Source organism: Chelmon rostratus, chromosome 3 (genome assembly GCF_017976325.1).
Source record: "Chelmon rostratus isolate fCheRos1 chromosome 3, fCheRos1.pri, whole genome shotgun sequence".
In the NCBI taxonomy this organism is placed as follows: Eukaryota; Metazoa; Chordata; class Actinopteri; order Chaetodontiformes; family Chaetodontidae; genus Chelmon; species Chelmon rostratus.
The window spans coordinates 259,616-280,000 of record NC_055660.1 but is presented as its reverse complement, the minus strand read 5'-3'; the positions used below and the strand labels follow the sequence as shown (position 1 = coordinate 280,000).

General features: G+C 45.4%; 2 protein-coding genes across 2 annotated transcripts; one reads left to right on the top strand and one right to left on the bottom strand.

The window, feature by feature from the left end:
• Positions 1-609: 609 nt before the first annotated feature.
• opn6a (opsin 6, group member a) lies at positions 610-6,320 on the bottom strand. The gene is made up of 6 exons (XM_041934167.1): positions 6,191-6,320; positions 4,996-5,201; positions 4,737-4,836; positions 4,218-4,322; positions 3,896-4,119; positions 610-2,075 (listed from the first exon to the last, which is right to left on the bottom strand). Exons 1-6 carry the CDS (start codon positions 6,318-6,320, stop codon positions 1,590-1,592), a joined length of 1,251 nt encoding a protein of 416 aa, XP_041790101.1. The 3' UTR covers positions 610-1,589.
• A 1,713-nt stretch (positions 6,321-8,033) lies between these two features.
• On the top strand, positions 8,034-20,355 carry si:ch73-173h19.3 (uncharacterized protein LOC563864 homolog). The gene is made up of 9 exons (XM_041933638.1): positions 8,034-8,146; positions 12,282-12,372; positions 13,506-13,551; positions 13,663-13,968; positions 14,690-14,809; positions 14,910-15,029; positions 16,682-16,805; positions 17,208-17,400; positions 18,837-20,355. The coding sequence occupies exons 2-9, from the start codon at positions 12,286-12,288 to the stop codon at positions 18,996-18,998; spliced, it is 1,158 nt and encodes a 385-aa protein (XP_041789572.1). The 5' UTR covers positions 8,034-8,146; positions 12,282-12,285; the 3' UTR covers positions 18,999-20,355.
• The last annotated feature ends 30 nt before the right edge of the window (positions 20,356-20,385 follow it).

Below are 20,385 nucleotides of genomic sequence, written 5' to 3'. Positions count from 1 at the left end.
AGGTCTCAAAGTGTGTAAAGAAGGTGCTCAGTTCACCTGAGAGAGATGTACACATTATGTCAGCACTGCTGGTTTTCCTCTTGTAGTCTGTCATGGTTCTTGGTCCAGATCTCATGGTTCTGGTGCTGAAGCACCGACAGTTGGACTCCACTTACCCCCTGAATTGTTTCTTAACATTGCTAAAGCTCCCCAGAGTGTATTTCCTGTACCTGCTGATCAGATGTGCTATACTAAATCTGGGAATGTGTTGGAACACAGTACCGACCAGGTCCTGATGTTTGCTCATGTTAGCCTCTAGAGGGCGCTAACGGTGCTCTACACAGTGTCGTGCTATCAACCTTCAAACAGCTGACGGTTCGGTTCTTCTGAAGAGAGAATGAAGCAGTTTGTCACTTCAGTTTTTATTATTAATATTCATTGAAAATACACATGAATGTGTAATTGTACGACAGTTTCTCTGAACAGGTCAGAGCGTTACACTTTTTAATGACGCCACAAACATTTGGATTAAAGCTCGATGATCCGAGCGCAGAGCATTTCAGACTTTGAGTCCCGAGTACAAACTCTCTTCATCAGTCAGTCAGAGATCAAATCTCTCTGCAGGGAACAGGAACCCGGATCAAACCCACAATAACCCCCACACCACAGAGTCCAAGACCGGATCCTCACAGGTCATTGCAGAACCGGTCCAACATTAGTTCTCCAGAGTCAGGCAACAAGAACAAATCCAACAAGTCGTATCTTCGTCGCTGAGCTGCGATCCTCTGCAGGAAACGAAGGACTGATGATGTTTTGAATTTAACAGAAATGGTGTTAAGGGGTCTTAGGGGGTCTTAGACCACTTCATCAACACTGAAGACTGAAAAAAAACACAAATCTATTGGAGGTCTGAGAAGTTCCTTATCCTTAGATCCTTAGATCCTTACTTTCCAAATCACAAAGCACAACATTTAACCAGACTACTAAACAAGTTCTACAATGTGTTCTATGTTACATCAGCGCTCAGTCCACACAGGAACAGGGACTCGAGAACCGAACTGTTCACAGCCAGCTCATACTGAGTCGACCCGATCCTGTTTTTTGAGTCCACTTTTAGTTGATTGAAAGTCCGCTCATTTTACTCTGATCTCAAAGTAAACCAAAACTATCGCAGTCAAGTGAAACTTGAACTAATCCTTGTTTGACTTCTAGCAGAGAGGAAGACTCAGGACTCCTTCATCACTAACAGAGTTGTGTTGACGTGTGGTGCATCTTCAAAGACTGAAGAAAATAAGTTGCAGAGGAAGGGTCCGTCTTATGATCAGCTTTGTCTCGGGGAGTAAATTACCCACCTTGTGTCAGTCTGTCGTTCTGGAATTTAAAGTCTGAACCAGAGGCTGTGACCTCGGTACGAGCTGTGGACCCTCTCAGCTCCCTGATTGCTGTCAGTCTGTCACTGATCACAGAAACTAAGTGATGTCGTCTTCTTCTCCTCTACTTAATGATTCAGTGGCATCATCGCCCTCTGCTGGTCTGCCTGAACTGATCAGAACTCAGTCTGTCGGCTCCATCGGACACTGGCTGGTCTGTCTTTAGGTCCGGTGAGTTTATTAGAGTCTCTCACATTCAAACTCAGGGCTGGTCTCAGAGGGACGGGGCATGTCGATGTAGAACACCTCCTTGTTGGTGGGCGGTGGCGTGCACGGTGGGCTTCCCATCCCAGAGTCTGGGCTAGGGACCTGGTTAGGCTGGTTCCCGGGCGAGTACTTCTTCTCCGTCCGGTTTAGAGGAACTTTGAGTCGAGCTCCGCCTCCCGCAGCGGGTCGGCCCTGGGCATCGGCCTTTGGCTTGAAACGCTTCAGCTTGACGGTGTCTTTGGCATCGCGGGTGCACGGCAGCAGGATGGCCACGTCTTTGCGGAACTTGGAACTGAGTCCGAAGTAGATGAGAGGGTTATAGAAGCTGGCGGACTTGGCAAAGAGACGGGTGAAGATGCTGGTGAGGTTGGGCACATGGAAGCCCCAGGCGGACCACATGGACACCACAGCATATGGGGACCACGCCAGGATGAAGGCTGTACAGATCACTATGGAAACCTGCAGGACAAAACTGATTATTGAAACCATAAGAAGCTTCACCTCAATCCTCAAACCTTGTTTTCTTCTCCCAAATTTCCCTGGCTGGGGATAAATAAAGTTTTATCTTGTCTTATCTTATCTTATAAAACCAGAAAACTATAGTGTGTCCAGCAAGGGAGTCCTGCTGCCTAAAAGCTGAAGAACCTGCACTGAGGAAACAAGAAAATATTCAGTTCCAGTCTCTTCACTGTGTGCAGACTGAAAACTGATCTGTTCAGACTGCACATCATCACAGCAGACCAGTTTCAACATGGACCCCATACGGAACGCAAACACTGAACACCTGGTTGGTTTTATACAGTGACAATTCAAAATGTGTTCAGAGAAGACGAGGTACCCTCAACAGTTTGACAAAAAGAAAGAAAGGTGTTACTGTGTAATTCTACTATTAACACAAAGCAAGAAGTACAAAAGAAAGTAGAGATACAGTTTAGACTCAGTGCAGTTCAGATGTTAGAGCTCCAGATACAGCTGAGTGAAAAGGTTTGTGCACCCCCGCTTGAACTCACTGTCACTGTGAATAGTTCAGTGAGTGGAAACTGAGCTGATGTCCAAAAGTCATAAAGTTAAAGATGAAACATCATCTTTAACATTAAAAGATTAACCCTAAAAAAAGATTTGCATTAACCCTAACCCTTAAAAACAAGATTTAAAAGTGAAATCAAGGAAAGAGCACCGTGCAAACGTTCAGGCAGCCCAACAGGTCTGAGCTCTCAGACAACTTTCAACAAAGTCTCTGACTTTAATTAGCTCGTCAGGTCCTCGTTAGGGAAGGTCACCTGATGCCAATTTAAGGAAACTTTATAAAGTGAAAAGTTAAAAGTGCTGTGACTCCTCAAATCTCGTCCCGACAATCAGCAGCCACGAGTTCCTCTGAGCAGCTGCTGCACAAATACGAGCTGCATGAAGATCATCAGAAGAAAACTTTCCTGCATCCTCACCACAAAACTCAAAGGAGCATCTGAACAAGCCTGATGCGGTTCAGAAACACGTCCTGTGAACTGATGAACTAACGCAGTGGTCCCCAACCTTTTCTGTACCATGGCCCAGTTTAATGTCTGACAGTATTTTCACGGCCCAGTCTAAAGGTGTAGCAGATAAAAACAAATTAAAATGATAAGATCGGCATTAAAAACTGGTATTTTCTCTTTAATAATAATAATAATGAACGTAAATCCACTTTTTAATCATGTCAGGAGCACCAGCTGCAGACTGCCACTGTCAGGCACCTCCTGTTTTTAAATTATGTGAAAAAACAAAATAATGGAAATTATTTTTTCTTTCTGTGCGGCCCAGTACCAAATGACCCACGGCCCACTAGTGGGCCGCAGCCCACGGGTTGGGGATCAATGAACTAATGAACTATGAGCAAAGTTCTTTTGGAGAAAGAAAGCTCAGAGTTTGATGAAGAGATCAGCTCTGCGACTGTCAGCAGGAGGGGGATCGATCAGGCCTTGGGTTGGGTGAAAGATACTAAAAGCCTTTACGAGCTGTGGAAATGTTTTAAAGGGGCGTTACTGAGTACTGACCAAGCAGGAGCCCAAACTTCAGCTTCAGGCTCTTTTCCATTTGTTACTTTAGAAAAAGATGAAAAAGATGGAAATAAAGTAAACTCAGTTCAAATATTAAAGAAATGTGTCGTCTTTAACTTCCTGCTGTTTGTGACTCAGGTCATGTTTTACTCTGTCATTCACGGTAGAAGATATTTTGACTATTGGAACTTCAGCCTCGGTAGCAGGCCTGTTAGCATAGCATTAGCATCATTCATAAGGACTCACGATGGTGACGTCTCTCTCGATCTTCCTCTGCCGGTCGGTCAGGTCTCCCTCTGCTGACAGAGCGTTGCCTCTCTTCACCGTGTTGATGATGGAGATGTAGCAGAAGAGCATGATGAGCACCGGGATGAAGAAGCAGAAGATGAAGATGGAGATGATGTAGGACCTGTAGAAGCTCGAGTAGGTCGCTTTGGCCCAGTCGATCTCACAGGTTCCGTACCCACGATCTGGAGAGGGGGGACCACGGAGAGGTCAGAGGTCGGAGGTTTGAGGTCGGGGTTCAGGGGTGAGGTTACGGGTCAGAGGTCAGGGGTCGCTTTCTTGCCTGTGTAGCTCCCCCAGCCGAACAACGGTGCTCCAGACCAGAATCCAGCTGTGATCCAGATGAGCAGCAGGCAGAAGGTCACGCTGGTCCTGCTGATGTGATGGGCTGAAACACAACATTCAGTCATTTCCAGGGTTGAAACTGCATCTGCTTATGTTGAGTAACAGCGCCCTCTAGTGGGAGGTCTGAACCAGGTATTCAAACTGTCACCATGAAGGTCTAACCTCAACAGAACAGCTCTAAGAGTCAGATCAGCCTGAACTTTAATCAGGATGTTTAGAAATGAGTCCTGCAAGAAACCCACACAGCACAAAGTAAGGCTGACAAATGTGCACACACGAATATTTCTTCTTTTAAATTAATGTTGTGGCATGAAGAAAAAACGTCTGAAGTTACTGGCAGGTGATCGAGCCCTGAACAGAAAACATCAAAACCTTTGACCTTTGACCTCAATCTACCAAACAGAAGCTAACGAGCCAGATGAGGAGGAAGAGTAACTACGAAGGTGCGTGCTGTGACCTCGGCTCGGGTGACATCCTTTGATGTAGCGGGTGATGCTGATCAGAGTCAGAGTGTTGATGCTGCTCAGACCAAACACCAGCGTGAAGAAGCCGTCCACCTGGAGGAGACAGACACGACAGGTTACAGGTGCGTGCCAGGTTGAGCTCCGCCTCCCTCAGACTCTGGATCGGAGCCCGTTATTCAGACACGAGGGCGGTCCTCCCCAGACTCTCCTCAGCTGAGTCTCAGGTGAGTCTCAGGTGAGTCTCGGGCATACCTGGCATGTCCAGATGGAGGAGATGAGGTAGCCGCTGTCCTGGAAGACGTTGAAGATCTCGATGATGCCTCTGGAGTAGCCGAACACGGAGATGCTGGCGTCCGAGACGGCCAGGTTAAAGGTCAGGTAGTCGGTGGGCTGCAGGGACGATCTCTGCCGGTACAGGACGAAGAGGACGATGCTGTTTCCAAACCAGGACAACCAACCTGAGAGCACCCCAGAGAAGACTGTCAGGTACACACACACACACTGAGACACAGAGAGAGAGACACACACACACACACACACACACACTGATACACACACACACACTGAGACACAGAGAGAGACACACACACACACACACACACACACACACACTGATACACACACACACTGAGACACACACACACACACACTGAGACACACACACACACACTGAGACTCACACACACACACACTGAGACACAAAGAGACACACACACATACACACACACACTGATACACACACACACACTGATACACACACACACAGACACAGACACACACACACACACTGATACACACACACACACACACTGATACACACACACACACTGATACACACACACAGAGACACACACACACACACACTGATACACACACACACTGATACACACACACACACACACTGATACACACACACACACTGAGACACAGAGAGAGAGACACACACACACACACACACACACACACAGACACACACACACAGAGACACACACACACACAGACACAGGTACACACACACACACACACACACACACACACACACACAGAGACACACACACACACAGACACAGGTACACACACACACACAGACACACACAGAGACACACAGATACACACACACACACACAGAGACACACACACACACAGAGACACACACACACACAGAGACACACACACACACAGACACACACAGATACACACACACACACACACAGACACAGGTACACACACACACACAGACACACACACACACAGACACACACACACAGATACACACACACACACTGAGACACAGAGAGACACACACACACACACACACATAGACACACACAGACACACACAGAGACACACACACACAGATACAAACACACACAGACACACACACATAAACGTGGTGTGTGTGTGTCCCGCGGTATGTGTCCCGCGACGTGTGCGTGCGCGTGCCCACCCAGCAGCAGCAGATAGACTCCGATGATGGTCTCTCCCTGGTCGGACAGCGGAGGGTCTCGGCTCCCCCCCAGCGTGAAGCTGTGGTTCCTCCAGGGGGGCCCCGCAGCCACTGCGCTGCTGGCGGACATGATGGCGGAGTGAACCGGGAGCGGAGCTGCTGCTGAAGGCGCTCTGCTCTTAATCTGATGTAAATATAGACACCTGATCCTGGTTCAGCTTCGGCTGGGCGGCACAAGAACTGGCCTCAAACCAACAACAGCAGGGAGGGGCTCAGCGGTCAGAGGCAGAGCAGTGATTGGCTGAATGATTAATGATGTCACACTCTCAGCAGGTAAATCTTTTCATGTTGACCTGAGCTTTCCTCTCCACCACGTTTATCTGACAGCTGCAGTTACTTCATACGTCACAATATGAAGTATTACTACAGATTAAAACACTGCAGTACATAAAGCAGCTCTGAGTAAAATACTGCAGTACAAAAAGCTTCTCCCAGTGAAATACTGCAGTATAAAAAGCAGCTCCCAGTGAAATACTGCAGTACAAAAAGCAGCTCCCAGTAAAATACTGCAGTACATAAAGCAGCTCCCAGTAAAATACTGCAGTACATAAAGCAGAGCCCAGTGAAATACTGCAGTACTTCAATGCAGCAGTGAAATAAAACTAAACTTTCAGTTGGAAACTTTAACTTTAGCTTTAAGCTTTTAATAAGCGTTCAGTTCAGCCGTCACAGGAAAGTAAAGGTGAAGGATCTGATTACTTCATCTTGACCTTTGACCTTAAGCTAACTTAGTTAAAAGCTAATACGTCAGCTAACTGCTCCTGACCTTCATCTCTGATCACCTGTGAAACCTCCTGTCTTCACTGTCAGGCCCAACAACAAAACAACAACAACACAACAAAACAACAACAACAACAACAAAACAACAACAACAACAAAACAACAACAACAACACAACAACAACAAAACAACAACAACAACACAACAACAACAAAACAACAACAAAACAACAACAACAAAACAACAACAACAACAACACAACAACAACAAAACAACAACAACAACACAACAACAACAAAACAACAACAATACAACAAAACAACAACAACAACAAAACAACAACAACAACAACAACAACACAACAACAACAAAACAACAACAACAAAACAACAACAAAACAACAACAACAACACAACAACAACAAAACAACAACAACAACAACACAAAACAACAACAATAACAACAACACCAACACATATGATGGTGATGATGACGATGATGATGTGTGTATGAGGATGTTTCATGAGGTCAGCTGAAAACAGGAAGTTCATACTGACGCTGCCTCTGTCTGACCTTTGACCCCACAGATTAGGAGGAGGAGGAGTCAGTGTCTCTGCTCTGACTGTCAGGTCACATGACTGATTCATGTTTTTAACTGGATTATTTCATTCGGTCCACGTTGACGTCCACAAACTGAAGACTGCTTCCTACAACAAAGACAATAAAACTTAAACCTGGATCAGTTCATGTCTGCAGTTCTGGACTCAAAGTATCCTTCAGATGCTGAGGAGTTTTTCAGCAGACGCTGGTCTGAGGGGGACGTTGTCTCTGACTAATTATTGAAACCTAATCAGAAATAATGAACCTGTGTTGAAGCTGAAACAAGAAAGTTGACTGTTAATCAGTGAGAAGCGTTTCTGTGTCTGGAGGACCACACACAGACCGGCCCAGGTATAAAGTTATGGTTCTGGTCTCTCCCGGGTGCCTGGCTGCAGTGTCCCACATTGAGCGGCAGGGGGCGGCACCGCTCCGTGTCGGCCCGCCCCGGTCCTCCGCTGCTGCGGAGCGACAGGGAGCCTCCTGAGCGCCTGAAACTCGAGCAGTACCCGCCTGTCCGCCTCCTGCTCCTCCAAATCAAACACACCTTCAGGCAGAGTCCGACGAGGGAGAGACCAGGTAAGAACGCTTAGTCTGACGTCACACCGTGAGATACCTTTGAGGGGAATGATCCTGCTGCAGGTCAGTGTGCAGAGGAAGACCAGAGTCCGTGGTGGACTGCGGTCCGCTCGGCTCAGTCTGACTTCCTCTGGAACAGTAATCTGTGACAGTGTGACTGCAGGTCGGGGATCAGTCTGTAGCTGCAGGTTATTATTCAGGAGTTTCTCTTCACGCTTCGATCTGACAGCTTCAGAGACTTTTCACAGAAACACGAAGAGTTTCTAAAATCTGTTTGGAAGATAAATTCAAGCACCAACAGTTCACACAGATGGAACGATTATTCCATTAATCAATTAGCTTTTTGACAGAAAATTAATGATCACTCTTTGCTAACTGTTTCATTGATTGTTTCTGTAAAATCATTTGATGTTTGATCTTCAGATGTTTGATTTGCTGCTTTTCCTCTGAATGATCTGAATGTGTTTGTAATAATGTGGAGCTTTGGACTAAACAAACACTGTGAAGGCGTCACTTTGGCCTCATCGTCACCACATTTCTCACTATTTTCACAATGTTTCCAAACCGAATGATTTATTATAAATATTACTGCAGAGAGAAAGAGAATGTTCTTGCTCATCATTAAAAAGAGTTGTGTTGTTTAGAGATGTTTCGGTAAAATGTATTTAAGGAATATGCTTAGAACAGTGAGAACCTCACCACATTATTATTTTCAAAATAAAGCAGTAAACACTTGTTCCGCCTGGTGTTTAATGATTAGTCTCCTTCTGACTGTCTGTAAAATTATTTTTACTTGTTTTAATTTATTTTATTTATTTGTTGATTTTATTCTTTATTCTTCTTCTTTGTTAAGCGCCTTGTGCTCCTTTTGGATGTTGGAGGGTTTGATTGATTAGATTGATTGATTGATTGAGGAGAACAGTAGAACAGGACAACAGGAGAACAGTAGAACAGGAGAACAGTAGAACAGGACAACAGGAGAACAGTAGAACAGTAGAACAGGACAACAGGAGAACAGTAGAACAGGAGAACAGTAGAACAGGAGAACAGGAGAACAGGAGAATGGTAGAACAGGGATGTTTGACTGCACTCAGTACTTTTACTTTCATACCTGAAGTACATTTACTGATTATACTGACATACTTTTACTGTAGTAACATTTAATGCAGGACTTTAAATATTTTTATTGTGTGGTATTAGTACTTCTACTGAAGTGAAGGATTTGATTACTTGTTCTAATAGAAATATGAATGTTTTTAATCAAAGTGGTGTTCAGATAGAAACACAAACCATCTGAGTGAAGTTGACAACAAGAGTCGAGCTGAATCATCAGAATTTTAATCATGAAAATTTGATCAACAGTGAAAAAGACTGTTTGATTAGAAAATTAGAATTAAATTAGAAAATGAAATTGAACTATTAATCAGATTAATGAATTGATTATTGATCTCTGTCTGATATCTTAAACCAATCAAAGCTTCTTAAACTGCCTCCACCCCGGAACATGAATACTATAGCTGTGGACATTAGACATGTCTTTTTGTCCTTTAGAATAATTACACTTTGTGATGTACAGTATTTATAATATACAGTTAATGTGAAGTTATTTAAAGTGCATTCAGCTTCATCTTCAGGCCCAGAAAGAAGACTTTTAGAAGATCTGAACAGTGAGACACATTCAAGAGAAAACACGGGAAACAGGGTCCCGGTCATTTAACTGAGATGAATAGGAATCATGATCCTTCATTACTTCATCCACTGAATCATCGTGAGTCATGCATTGGTGACGAATGACTTCATCCTGTGTTTTTATCAGTTATTACAAACAGTTTAACTTTTGCAGAACCCAGCTGAACAGACCTTTAGTTGAAGCTATGTGAAGAACTGTGTGCATGAAGAGAGAGTCATTTGAAACAGTTTTAAATGTTCCCACAGCGTTTGTTCCCACAGAGTTTGTTCCCACAGCGTTTGTTCCCATCAGGTCGGACGTTCCCACAGTGTTTGTTCCCACAGCGTTTGTTCCCATCAGGTCGGACGTTCCCACAGCGTTTGTTCCCACAGCATTTGTTCCCACAGTGTTTGTTCCCACAGCGTTTGTTCCCATCAGGTCTAATGTTCCCACTGTGTTTGTTCCCACAGCGTTTGTTCCCATCAGGTCGGACGTTCCCACAGCGTTTGTTCCCACAGTGTTTGTTCCCGTCAGGTCGGACGTTCCCACAGCTTTTGTTCCCACAGCGTTTGTTCCCATCAGGTCGGACATTCCCACAGCGTTTGTTCCCACAGCGTTTGTTCCCACAGCATTTGTTCCCACAGCGTTTGTTCCCACAGCGTTTGTTCCCATCAGGTCGGATGTTCCCACTGTGTTTGTTCCCACAGCGTTTGTTCCCATCAGGTCGGACGTTCCCACAGCGTTTGTTCCCACAGTGTTTGTTCCCGTCAGGTCGGACGTTCCCACAGTGTTTGTTCCCACAACGTTTGTTCCCATCAGGTCGGACGTTCCCACAGCGTTTGTTCCCACAGCGTTTGTTCCCACAGCATTTGTTCCCACAGCGTTTGTTCCCACAGCGTTTGTTCCCGTCAGGTCGGACGTTCCCACAGTGTTTGTTCCCGTCAGGTCGGACATTCCCACAGCGTTTGTTCCCACAGCGTTTGTTCCCGTCAGGTCAGACGTTCCCACAGAGTTTGTTCCCACAGAGTTTGTTCCCGTCAGGTCGGACGTTCCCACAGTGTTTGTTCCCACAGAGTTTGTTCCCATCAGGTTGGACGTTCCCACAGCGTTTGTTCCCACAGCATTTGTTCCCACAGAGTTTGTTCCCGTCAGGTCGGACGTTCCCACAGCGTTTGTTCCCATCATGTCGGACATTCCCACAGCGTTTGTTCCCACAGGGTTTGTTCCCGTCAGGTCAGACGTTCCCACAGCGTTTGTTCCCACAGTGTTTGTTCCCGTCAGGTCGGACGTTCCCACAGCGTTTGTTCCCACAGCGTTTGTTCCCGTCAGGTCGGATGTTCCCACAGCGTTTGTTCCCACAGAGTCTGTTCCCGTCAGGTCAGACGTTCCCACAGCATTTGTTCCCACAGCGTTTGTTCCCGTCAGGTCGGACGTTCCCACAGCGTTTGTTCCCACAGAGTCTGTTCCCGTCAGGTCAGACGTTCCCACAGCGTTTGTTCCCACAGCGTTTGTTCCCGTCAGGTCAGACGTTCCCACAGCGTTTGTTCCCACAGCATTTGTTCCCTAAGAGTTTGTTCCCACAGCGTTTGTTCCGTAAGAGTTTGTTCCCACAGAGTTTGTTCCCGTCTGGTCCGAGGTTCCCACAGAGTTTGTTCCCACCAGGTCAGACGTTCCCACAGCGTTTGTTCCCGTCAGGTCAGACGTTCCCACAGCGTTTGTTCCGTAAGAGTTTGTTCCCACAGCGTTTGTTCCGTAAGAGTTTGTTCCCACAGAGTTTGTTCCCGTCTGGTCTGACGTTCCCACAGCGTTCGTTCCCACAGTGTTTGTTCCCACAGCGTTTGTTCCCACAGTGTTTGTTCCCACAGCGTTTGTTCCCGTCTGGTCCGACGTTCCCACAGCGTTCGTTCCCACAGCGTTTGTTCCCACAGCGTTTGTTCCGTAAGAGTGTGTTTCCACAGAGTTTGTTCCCGTCTGGTCCGACGTTCCCACAGCGTTTGTTCCCACAGTGTTTGTTCCCACAGCGTTTGCTCCCGTCAGGTCAGACGTTCCCACAGCATTTGTTCCCACAGTGTTTGTTCCTATCAGGTCGGACGTTCCCACAGTGTTTGTTCCCACAGTGTTTGTTCCCACAGCGTTTGTTCCCACAGAGTTTGTTCCCGTCTGGTCCGACGTTCCCACAGCGTTCGTTCCCACACCGTTTGTTCCCACAGCGTTTGTTCCGTAAGAGTTTGTTTCCACAGAGTTTGTTCCCGTCTGGTCCGACGTTCCCACAGCGTTCGTTCCCACAGTGTTTGTTCCCACAGCGTTTGCTCCCGTCAGGTCAGACGTTCCCACAGCATTTGTTCCCACAGTGTTTGTTCCCGTCAGGTCGGACGTTCCCACAGCGTTTGTTCCCGTCAGGTCAGACGTTCCCACAGCGTTTGTTCCCGTCTGTATCTAAGCTCAGTTCGTGTGTTTCATCTTCAGCAGGATGAAGACTCTGCACACGTTCTTCGCTCTGAGTCTTCTGATCTTCATGGTTTCAGCTCAGCAGGTGGATGAACCTGTCACCTACTCAGTAAGTTTTACTGGACTAAACAAGACAGAAAATAATACAGGAGAAGAACGGAGATGGAAGCAGTAAAAATACTACACTGCAGGTAAAAAAGTACAAAATATAATGAAAATATACAAAATAAATATACTCAACCCAGGTAGCAACTTCCTCAGCCAAGGTTTGGAGTACACTTCCCTTTGTGCTGTAGCCAGAGCTTCGTCTCTGTACTAAAGCCCCTCGAGGCACAGGAAGGTATCGAGCAAACCATTTGCCTGGTTGGTCCATGACCGGCAAGTTTGCAAAACAAGAGGTAGGACTCAAATTCAGAGGCAGAGCTAAAGCTGTTCAGTTAACATTTTTCATTCAAAATGGTACGAAGCTTACAGGCAAAGGTTAAATCCAACCAGGCAAACAACCCAACAAGGAGCAGGCAGGAATCAAAAGTCCAACAAATTAGTCCAGAAAACACAGCAAAGATCCAAAAATCACCAGGAGAACTCTCCGTCTTCTCATTTCTCGGCTCGTACATCTTTGATTCCTTTCCTTGCCTCGTCTCCTCTCGTCTGTGTATGAACGTTTGTATATAACAACACACATAACTGCATATGTTAACAGTTACAGATTAGTGTCACGCACTACATCGAAATTCAGAAGCTCTCTCCCAGGTTTTCTGGGCTGTGCCTTCATTCAGCCCTCAGCTGATGATGGCGAGCGCCTCCACAGTCCCTGTAAGAAAAGACCAAATAAAACTGATCTGAAATACAGTTTCCAGCTGATGTCTGCAGACAGAACAGCTGACTTTATGACAACAGGATGTGTTGTTTAGAGATGTTTCGGTATTTAAGGAATATGCTTAGAACAGTGAGAACCTCACCACATTATTATTTTCAAAATAAAACAGTAAACACTGAATTGCTGAAACAATAAAAGCATGACCCAAGAAGCAGATATGAAAGTTTACCTTTTCTGGTGAAATATTTAAACCTGGAAATATTTTACAATGTGAACATGGATGTGTGAGTACAGAGGTCAACTATGAAACATAAATATATCTGAAGTTCATTAACTGTATCAGCAGCAGCATCTGTGTGATTGTGATTATGATGTCACCTGATCAAGAGCTGATCGATCAATAAACTGATATTCTCTGACAGTGTACAGAGGGCTATGAGTTCAGCATGGAAGAACAGGAATGCAAAGGTGAGAGTCTCGTCATACTCAGTGTTTCCACAATGATGAGAGGGAAGTCAGACAGAAGCTTGAACAGCCATGCTGAATGTTTGTTAATGTTGTTAAATCTGCATCATCCAGACATCAATGAGTGTGAGACGTTGCCAGATGCCTGTAAAGGAGGGATGAGTTGCATCAACCACTACGGTGGATACTTCTGTCTGCCGCAGAACGCCCAGATCATCATCAGCAACGGAGAGGAGGAACCGACCACGACGACCCGAGCCCCCCCGCCGCACTTCGTCCGCCTGCCTGCGGTGCCCAGTCACCGTGGCAACTACCAGACCACCAGCAACCAGGGCAGCATCCAAGGAACCAACCAGGCCCGGCTGAGCTCCATACAGTGTCCGACTGGATTTGCCCCAGATGAGTTCAACTACTGCAGAGGTGAGAGAAACACAGGAAAGATAAGATGGGATAAAACTTTCCACGGGGAAACGTGAGTATTACAGCAGCATGTAGACTAGATAAGACTAGATAAGACTTTATTGATCTCACAATGGAGAAATTCACTAACAACAGTAATAGCAGTTGGAAAGAAAAACAGCAACTGCAGACTCCAGACAACTCCAGAGCAACTAAAGCAACTGAGGAGCTACAGAGCACTAACAACCATTCAGAGCCTTTTACATGCAAGTAGAGTCAGTAAATGTGCTAATGTAAGTATAATTGGCTGGTTGGATGTGAATTTTTGTGATCGATTAGTCAGATTAGTGAGGGTGGCTAAGCAAACAATAGCCATGTTAGCTAAGGCTAGCGCTAACATTAGCTTATAGGGTACATCGACAAGGATATGAAATGACTTTACTGTCATGCTGTCTATGCAAATATCCAAACAACAGAACACTTAAAGACACGTACAGTTTCCTTTAGCTGCAGCACTACGCACTGATAACATCGTCAATAAAGACAGAGAAAATACGGAATATATAACTATAAAACTAATCACTGAAGGCATCAATCAGACACTTTTTGATCCTGCTGTCACTCTGATGTTAAGGTGGACTGATGTTTAAGGTGGGCCTAAATTAGTACGTTTAAGGTGGACTGATTTGTGTGTCTGCGTTGCGCTGAAGTTAAGGTGGAATGTTTTTGATGCTTGTTCCAGATGTGAATGAGTGCATTCCCAGCAGTCCCTGCCAACATCTGTGCTACAACCTGCCAGGATCCTTCATGTGTCAGTGTGAACAGGGTTACGAGCTGACTCCAGACCAGCTGAGCTGCCACGGTCTGAGCGCAGGCACACACACACACACACACCCCTGACCCTGTGTCTGTGACCGGAACCTTAATGAATGCTGCTGTTTGTTTCGTGTGTTGTACATCAGACATGGACGAGTGCCTGCTGTCCTCCTACATGTGTCAGTGGCAGTGTGTCAACCAGCCGGGCTCCTACAGCTGTGTCTGTCCTGAAGGGTACCAGCTGCAGGGAACACGCATGTGCCAAGGTACACGCCTCCAGTCTGACACACACACACACACACACGCACACACACACACACACACTCTGTTCCTGTTGATAACATTCAACCATAATCAGTTGAATGCGTGTGGTCAGTTGAAGCTGCAGTCTGTTTTATTTCCATTCATTCTGGTCGGTGTTTACGAGGAGGTATCCAACCAGATACTGTACGTGGAGCAGAGAAACCTGGACTCCTTAGTTACTGTCCTCCGTGACTTTAACAAAGGTATAAGAAAAGAAATATGGTAATATATTCATTTTGACAACACCGATCCTGCCAATTAGAGAGAGGGGGAGGTTATCCCATCTTTCAATATCAGATTTAACCTGATACAAGATTAGTGAAAGAACATGTGGGGACAGGGACACGTTTAGAGAGTCAAAGTACAGGTTTACAAGATGGTGAGAGAAGATAATCGACACCAGTTCTCTACAAATGACCCTGCTTCTGTTCGGAAGAGGCTCAGACAGACCACCAATTACAAACCTAAAGCCCCCGACTCCATTAACAACTTGTGTCTGGACTCAATCAGTTCTACTGTCACTCTGAAAGACAATGGGACAGTCCTAACACCATGCCCCATGACACCCGGAGACAAACTACCTACCAGTCTGCTTGAAGACCTCCATCATCATCACTTTCCCCCAAAAAACAAGGACCATATGTCTGCACACCTGTTGCTGGGTCCTGGACCCCCTGCAGTTCACTCACAGAGCCAACAGGTCCGTGAACGATGCCATCAACATCGTTCTCCACTTATCCTCCAGCACCTGGACCCCTCAGGAAGCTGTGCCTGGATCCTGTTTGTAGACTTCAGCTCTGCCTTCAGCGTAATCATCCTGGCCCTGCTACAGGACAACCCCTCCCAGCTGAGCTGCAGGCGGATCCCTGACTCACCGTCTGAGAGGAGGCAGCACGTGAACCTGGAGAAACAGTCTCTGACTCCCAGACCACCAGCAACCCATCCAAGTCTGCGTCCTTTCCCCTCTGCTCTTCTCCATGTTCACTAACAGTTGTACCTTCGGCCATCAGTCCGTCAAGTTCACTGCCCTCATTGGACTCATCTCTGGCGGGGGTGAGTCCATCTACAGGTGGGAGGTTGGCTCTGACCTGGTGCACTAAAGACCGTGGGGATGGTTGTGGACTTCAGGAAGAACCCAGTTCCACCTGCCCACATCCCCCTGTGTGACACTGTGGAGTCCTCCCACTCCCCGGGCGCCATCATTACGTAGGAGCTGAACATGAGACGGGAGCCCCCACCTGCACATCTTTCAAATATCCGTAAACTTCATACTGTGAACGTTTGAACTTTCCCTGGTGAATACTTCCCACATTCCTCCTTCATTTAAGTAACGAGCATATTGTACTTATTATTTTTCATGTTTTTATATTTTTTCATATTTTATGCCTCTTGACTGAACAGGACTTGCTTTTTATTTTATTTTATATTTTTATACTTGGGTCGGGGTCATTTCTGTGAGAATCAACACTTTCTTTATCACAGTATGAGTTAAATCCAGAGGCTGAGTTCATGACTTGATCAGAAGCAGCTTCTCTAAAATCATCTGATGGAGAACAGTCCAGCAGGGACCTGCCGTGTTCTGGTTCTGATTTAGAAGTTCTGCTTCTGTTCACAGACATCAACGAGTGTGAAACTGGACCAAACTGCAGCGAGGATCAGGTGTGCTGGAACTACTTTGGAGGTTACCGGTGCTATCCCAGAAACCCCTGCCAGGATCCCTACGTGCAGACTGGAGAGGGGTGAGACTAACACGGGCTCCTTCACACCTGAAGACTTTGAGGAAGGTCTGATGGTTTCAGATTATGAGCTGTTTCAGTAGTTTGCAGATGATGTTCAGCTCTTCAGTTCTTTCAAAGTAGAAAGTTTCCTTTTAGTTTAAACCTTCAGTGTTGTGATCATCTGATCAGGTTCACCCCCTGTGGCAGATAAATCATGATAAAGTGCCCCCTCGTGTTCTGCGTGGGAGACAAAGCAGGGTTATATGGGCTCACAATAAAAGCATAATGTCTTTCACTGCTGCTCTTTTTATGCCGGCTGTTCTTGTTCTCTGGGACCTGCACTCGGCGTGAGACCTTGTTCCTGCAGTATCAGGACAGGTCCGGTTCAGATCAGCGATGACTGTCCTGCTGATGTGTCCTCAGGCGCTGCAGCTGTCAGTCTCCGAGCGCGTGCAGAGGACTTCCTCCCTCCATCGTCTATAAGTACATGAGCATCACCTCGGAGCGCTCGGTGCCGGCGGACATCTTCCAGATTCAGGCCACCAGCGTCTTCCCCAACATGCACAACACGTTCAGGATCAAAGCCGGCAACGAGGAGGGGCAGTTCTTCCTCAGGGTGAGCCGGACCCTTCGTTTAGTCTCATCTAGTACGGTTGTATTTAATCTCTTCTCATCTAATCACATTTCAATGTAATCATATTTCATTTCATTTCTAATCTCTAATCTTCACAGCTCGTTTCATTCTCTGATATTTCTGTACTCATGTCATGTAATCTCATCATTTTCTTCTCAACTCATCTCAAGACATAATAATCTAAATAAGTTCATCCCTTTTTATTCCTGATATATCGTCTCATTGTCTTTCATCTCATTAAATCTGCATGAAGCTCGAACTCTGGATCAATATTCAGGTTTTTCTTTGACGCTGTCTGAGGTATCGGCTCAGTGGACTGTCGGTGAATCAGCCCATAAATAATGAGTCAGAGCCAGCAGGTGTGAACCAAACACCTTCTTCTACGGGACATTATCACACCTGTCATAGTTCCTCTTAACGAAATCATTTCGTCTTGCCACTTATCTGCATTATTATTTATCTTCTTTCCTTTTCTTCTCCCTCTCTCTAACTCATCTTTTCATTTCATCTCATTTTATCTCGTCTCATCTCCACAGTTTCTAATCTCACCTGTTTTTATTTCATTCTTCTTTAATTAATCTAATCTGATGTCACTTCTTCTCATCTTCATTTATTTCATTTGAACAAATCTCAGCTGATGTTGATATTCAATCAAATCTATTAACTCGTTTCCTCTTTTTTTCTTCATCTACTTTAAAATCTCATCAGATCTCATCTCACCTGTCTGTATGAAATAAGGATCTTTGCTCACACCGATGTCTGTCAGGATCAAAACAGGACTCAGAAGCAGAGATCTGTCAGAAAACAGGATTATTTAGACACTTGATCCAGGCTATGAAATTATCCTACAGGTAACTCTTACCTGTGGGAGAGGGCATAATAAATCTAACAACACAACGAAAAAGGACAGATCAACGGAAATCAGTCTGGACGGAGGATGAAGGAGAAAAACAGGAGGAAAACCAGGATAGTAGAAATAGTACAACATATAATTCTCTCCTAAAAAGCGAAGGATCTCCGACATGTAACTAATTTCATCTGACAAACAAAAATCATTTGGTTTGAACAAAACAAAGACCAAAAGGCCAAAACTAGATTCTTAAACTTTCAAACAAAAAAATCACTCGTTTAGAAGAACAATGGCAAAGGACAAAGACACTCACACAAGACAAGGGAGACGCAGGAGACACAGACTAGTTAACACATGGAGGGTGATGGGGAACAGGTGGAGACACCAGGTGATCAGGGCGGACGCACCGGTGAGACATGAGGAAGGACAAGTGCTCTGAAACGAGGGGGAGTTCGTCCTTCAAAATAAAACAGGAAATGACAAGACAAAAAAACCCAAGACGAGACCGACCTCGCCATGGTGTGACACTGTCTTGATGATTGTTGTTGATTGGTTGTTCTTGTTGCAGAGATCCAGCAACGTGAGCGGCATGCTGGTGATGACGCGTCCTCTGATTGGTCCCAGAGAGCACGTCCTGGACCTGGAGATGGTGACGCAGAACTCGGCCCTCAGTTATCGATCCAGCTCTCTGCTGCGCCTCACTATCATCGTTGGACCTTACGCTTTCTAAAAACTTCTGTTGTTTTATGCAAATCTGTTTCCAGGACACTTTCAAGGATGTTTTTCAAGGACCAAAACATTAACATTACCATTAAACACTGATGTGTTTCAGTGGAAGTTTGTTTCTCTTTGCTATAAAACCAGAAAAATGGCTCCAGGTTTAAACATCTGACTTCAAACATTTCAGCCTCATTTCCTCATTCGATGGAGTTCAGATGAGACGTAAGACTTTTCTTCACACTCTGCGTCTCTGCTGGTCAGATCTCGGATCAGATTACAATAAACCAGGGTGGTCCTCCAGAGGAGAGGAAGGACGTATCTAATCTTAGCTTGAGATCCAAAAAGATAATAATTTAATCATTTAAGATTGACTGGACTAAAACTACATGAATGATAAATAATCTTTAAATGGAAATATCTAGAATTCACATTCTAGAAGGTCAAATTAAGTTGTAGCTCATTTCAAAGGTTTGTCATAGAAACAGCAGTGATGATCGGAAACCTGAACTGAACTCACCTGCTGATGATGTCATGAGGACATCGTCCAGTCAGGTTTCAGCTCTGTATGGACGTTAGTTCACATCCTGTCCCTCTGTCTCCTCCACTCTTCTTCCTCTCCTTTTCTTCTTCTCCTTGCTGGAAGCTGTAGAAAGAGCAGAGCGGCAGAGAAAACAGCAGATGTGGTTTCATGAGGTCAAACTGCCGTTTACCTGCTGACCACTGATGTGACAGAGAACAGTTCAGGAGTTTAGAAAGTCCAGATGAGTCTGAGTTTCAGATTCCTGCAGTCCAAAACTGGAGTCAGTTTGACCTCTGACCCCTGGCCCCAGCAAACCCTGGTCCATCAGAAACTCCACACTAACATGACTGAAACACTCAAATAGTATGTGAGATTTTTTTACTGTGTCCAAAATCATAGTATGAAGTAAATAGTACGAATATCCCACTAGTTTTCTTAATTAGTTAAAAACCGTTTCCAGTGATTTAAGGATTATTACAAAGATTATTACAAAGATGAGGAGATTCACAGCAGGTTCGTCTGTGGCTCTCGTTTCTTCTCATGCATATCCAGGATATGTCGTATGATTGGCGTTATTATTATAATGATTGGAAGACGACGTGCTTCCACGCAGACCAGACCTGTATGCTGATAGTGAACGAAGTGTGAAGAGCATAATACAGAACTTCAGATGGGCCGCCCGGCTCAGTTCGGTCTCTACATTTGTGTTTTTAATCAAATAAAGACGAAAAACATGACCCTCGTGTCGGACTTCTGATCCTCCGGCCAGCTGGCAGGCCGCCATCTTTGTTTTGGTTCAGTAACAGATTCACGACTTGTGAAATAGGATAAAAACCTTTTTTTATTGACTGAATATTTTCACATTTAAAGAGTCTGT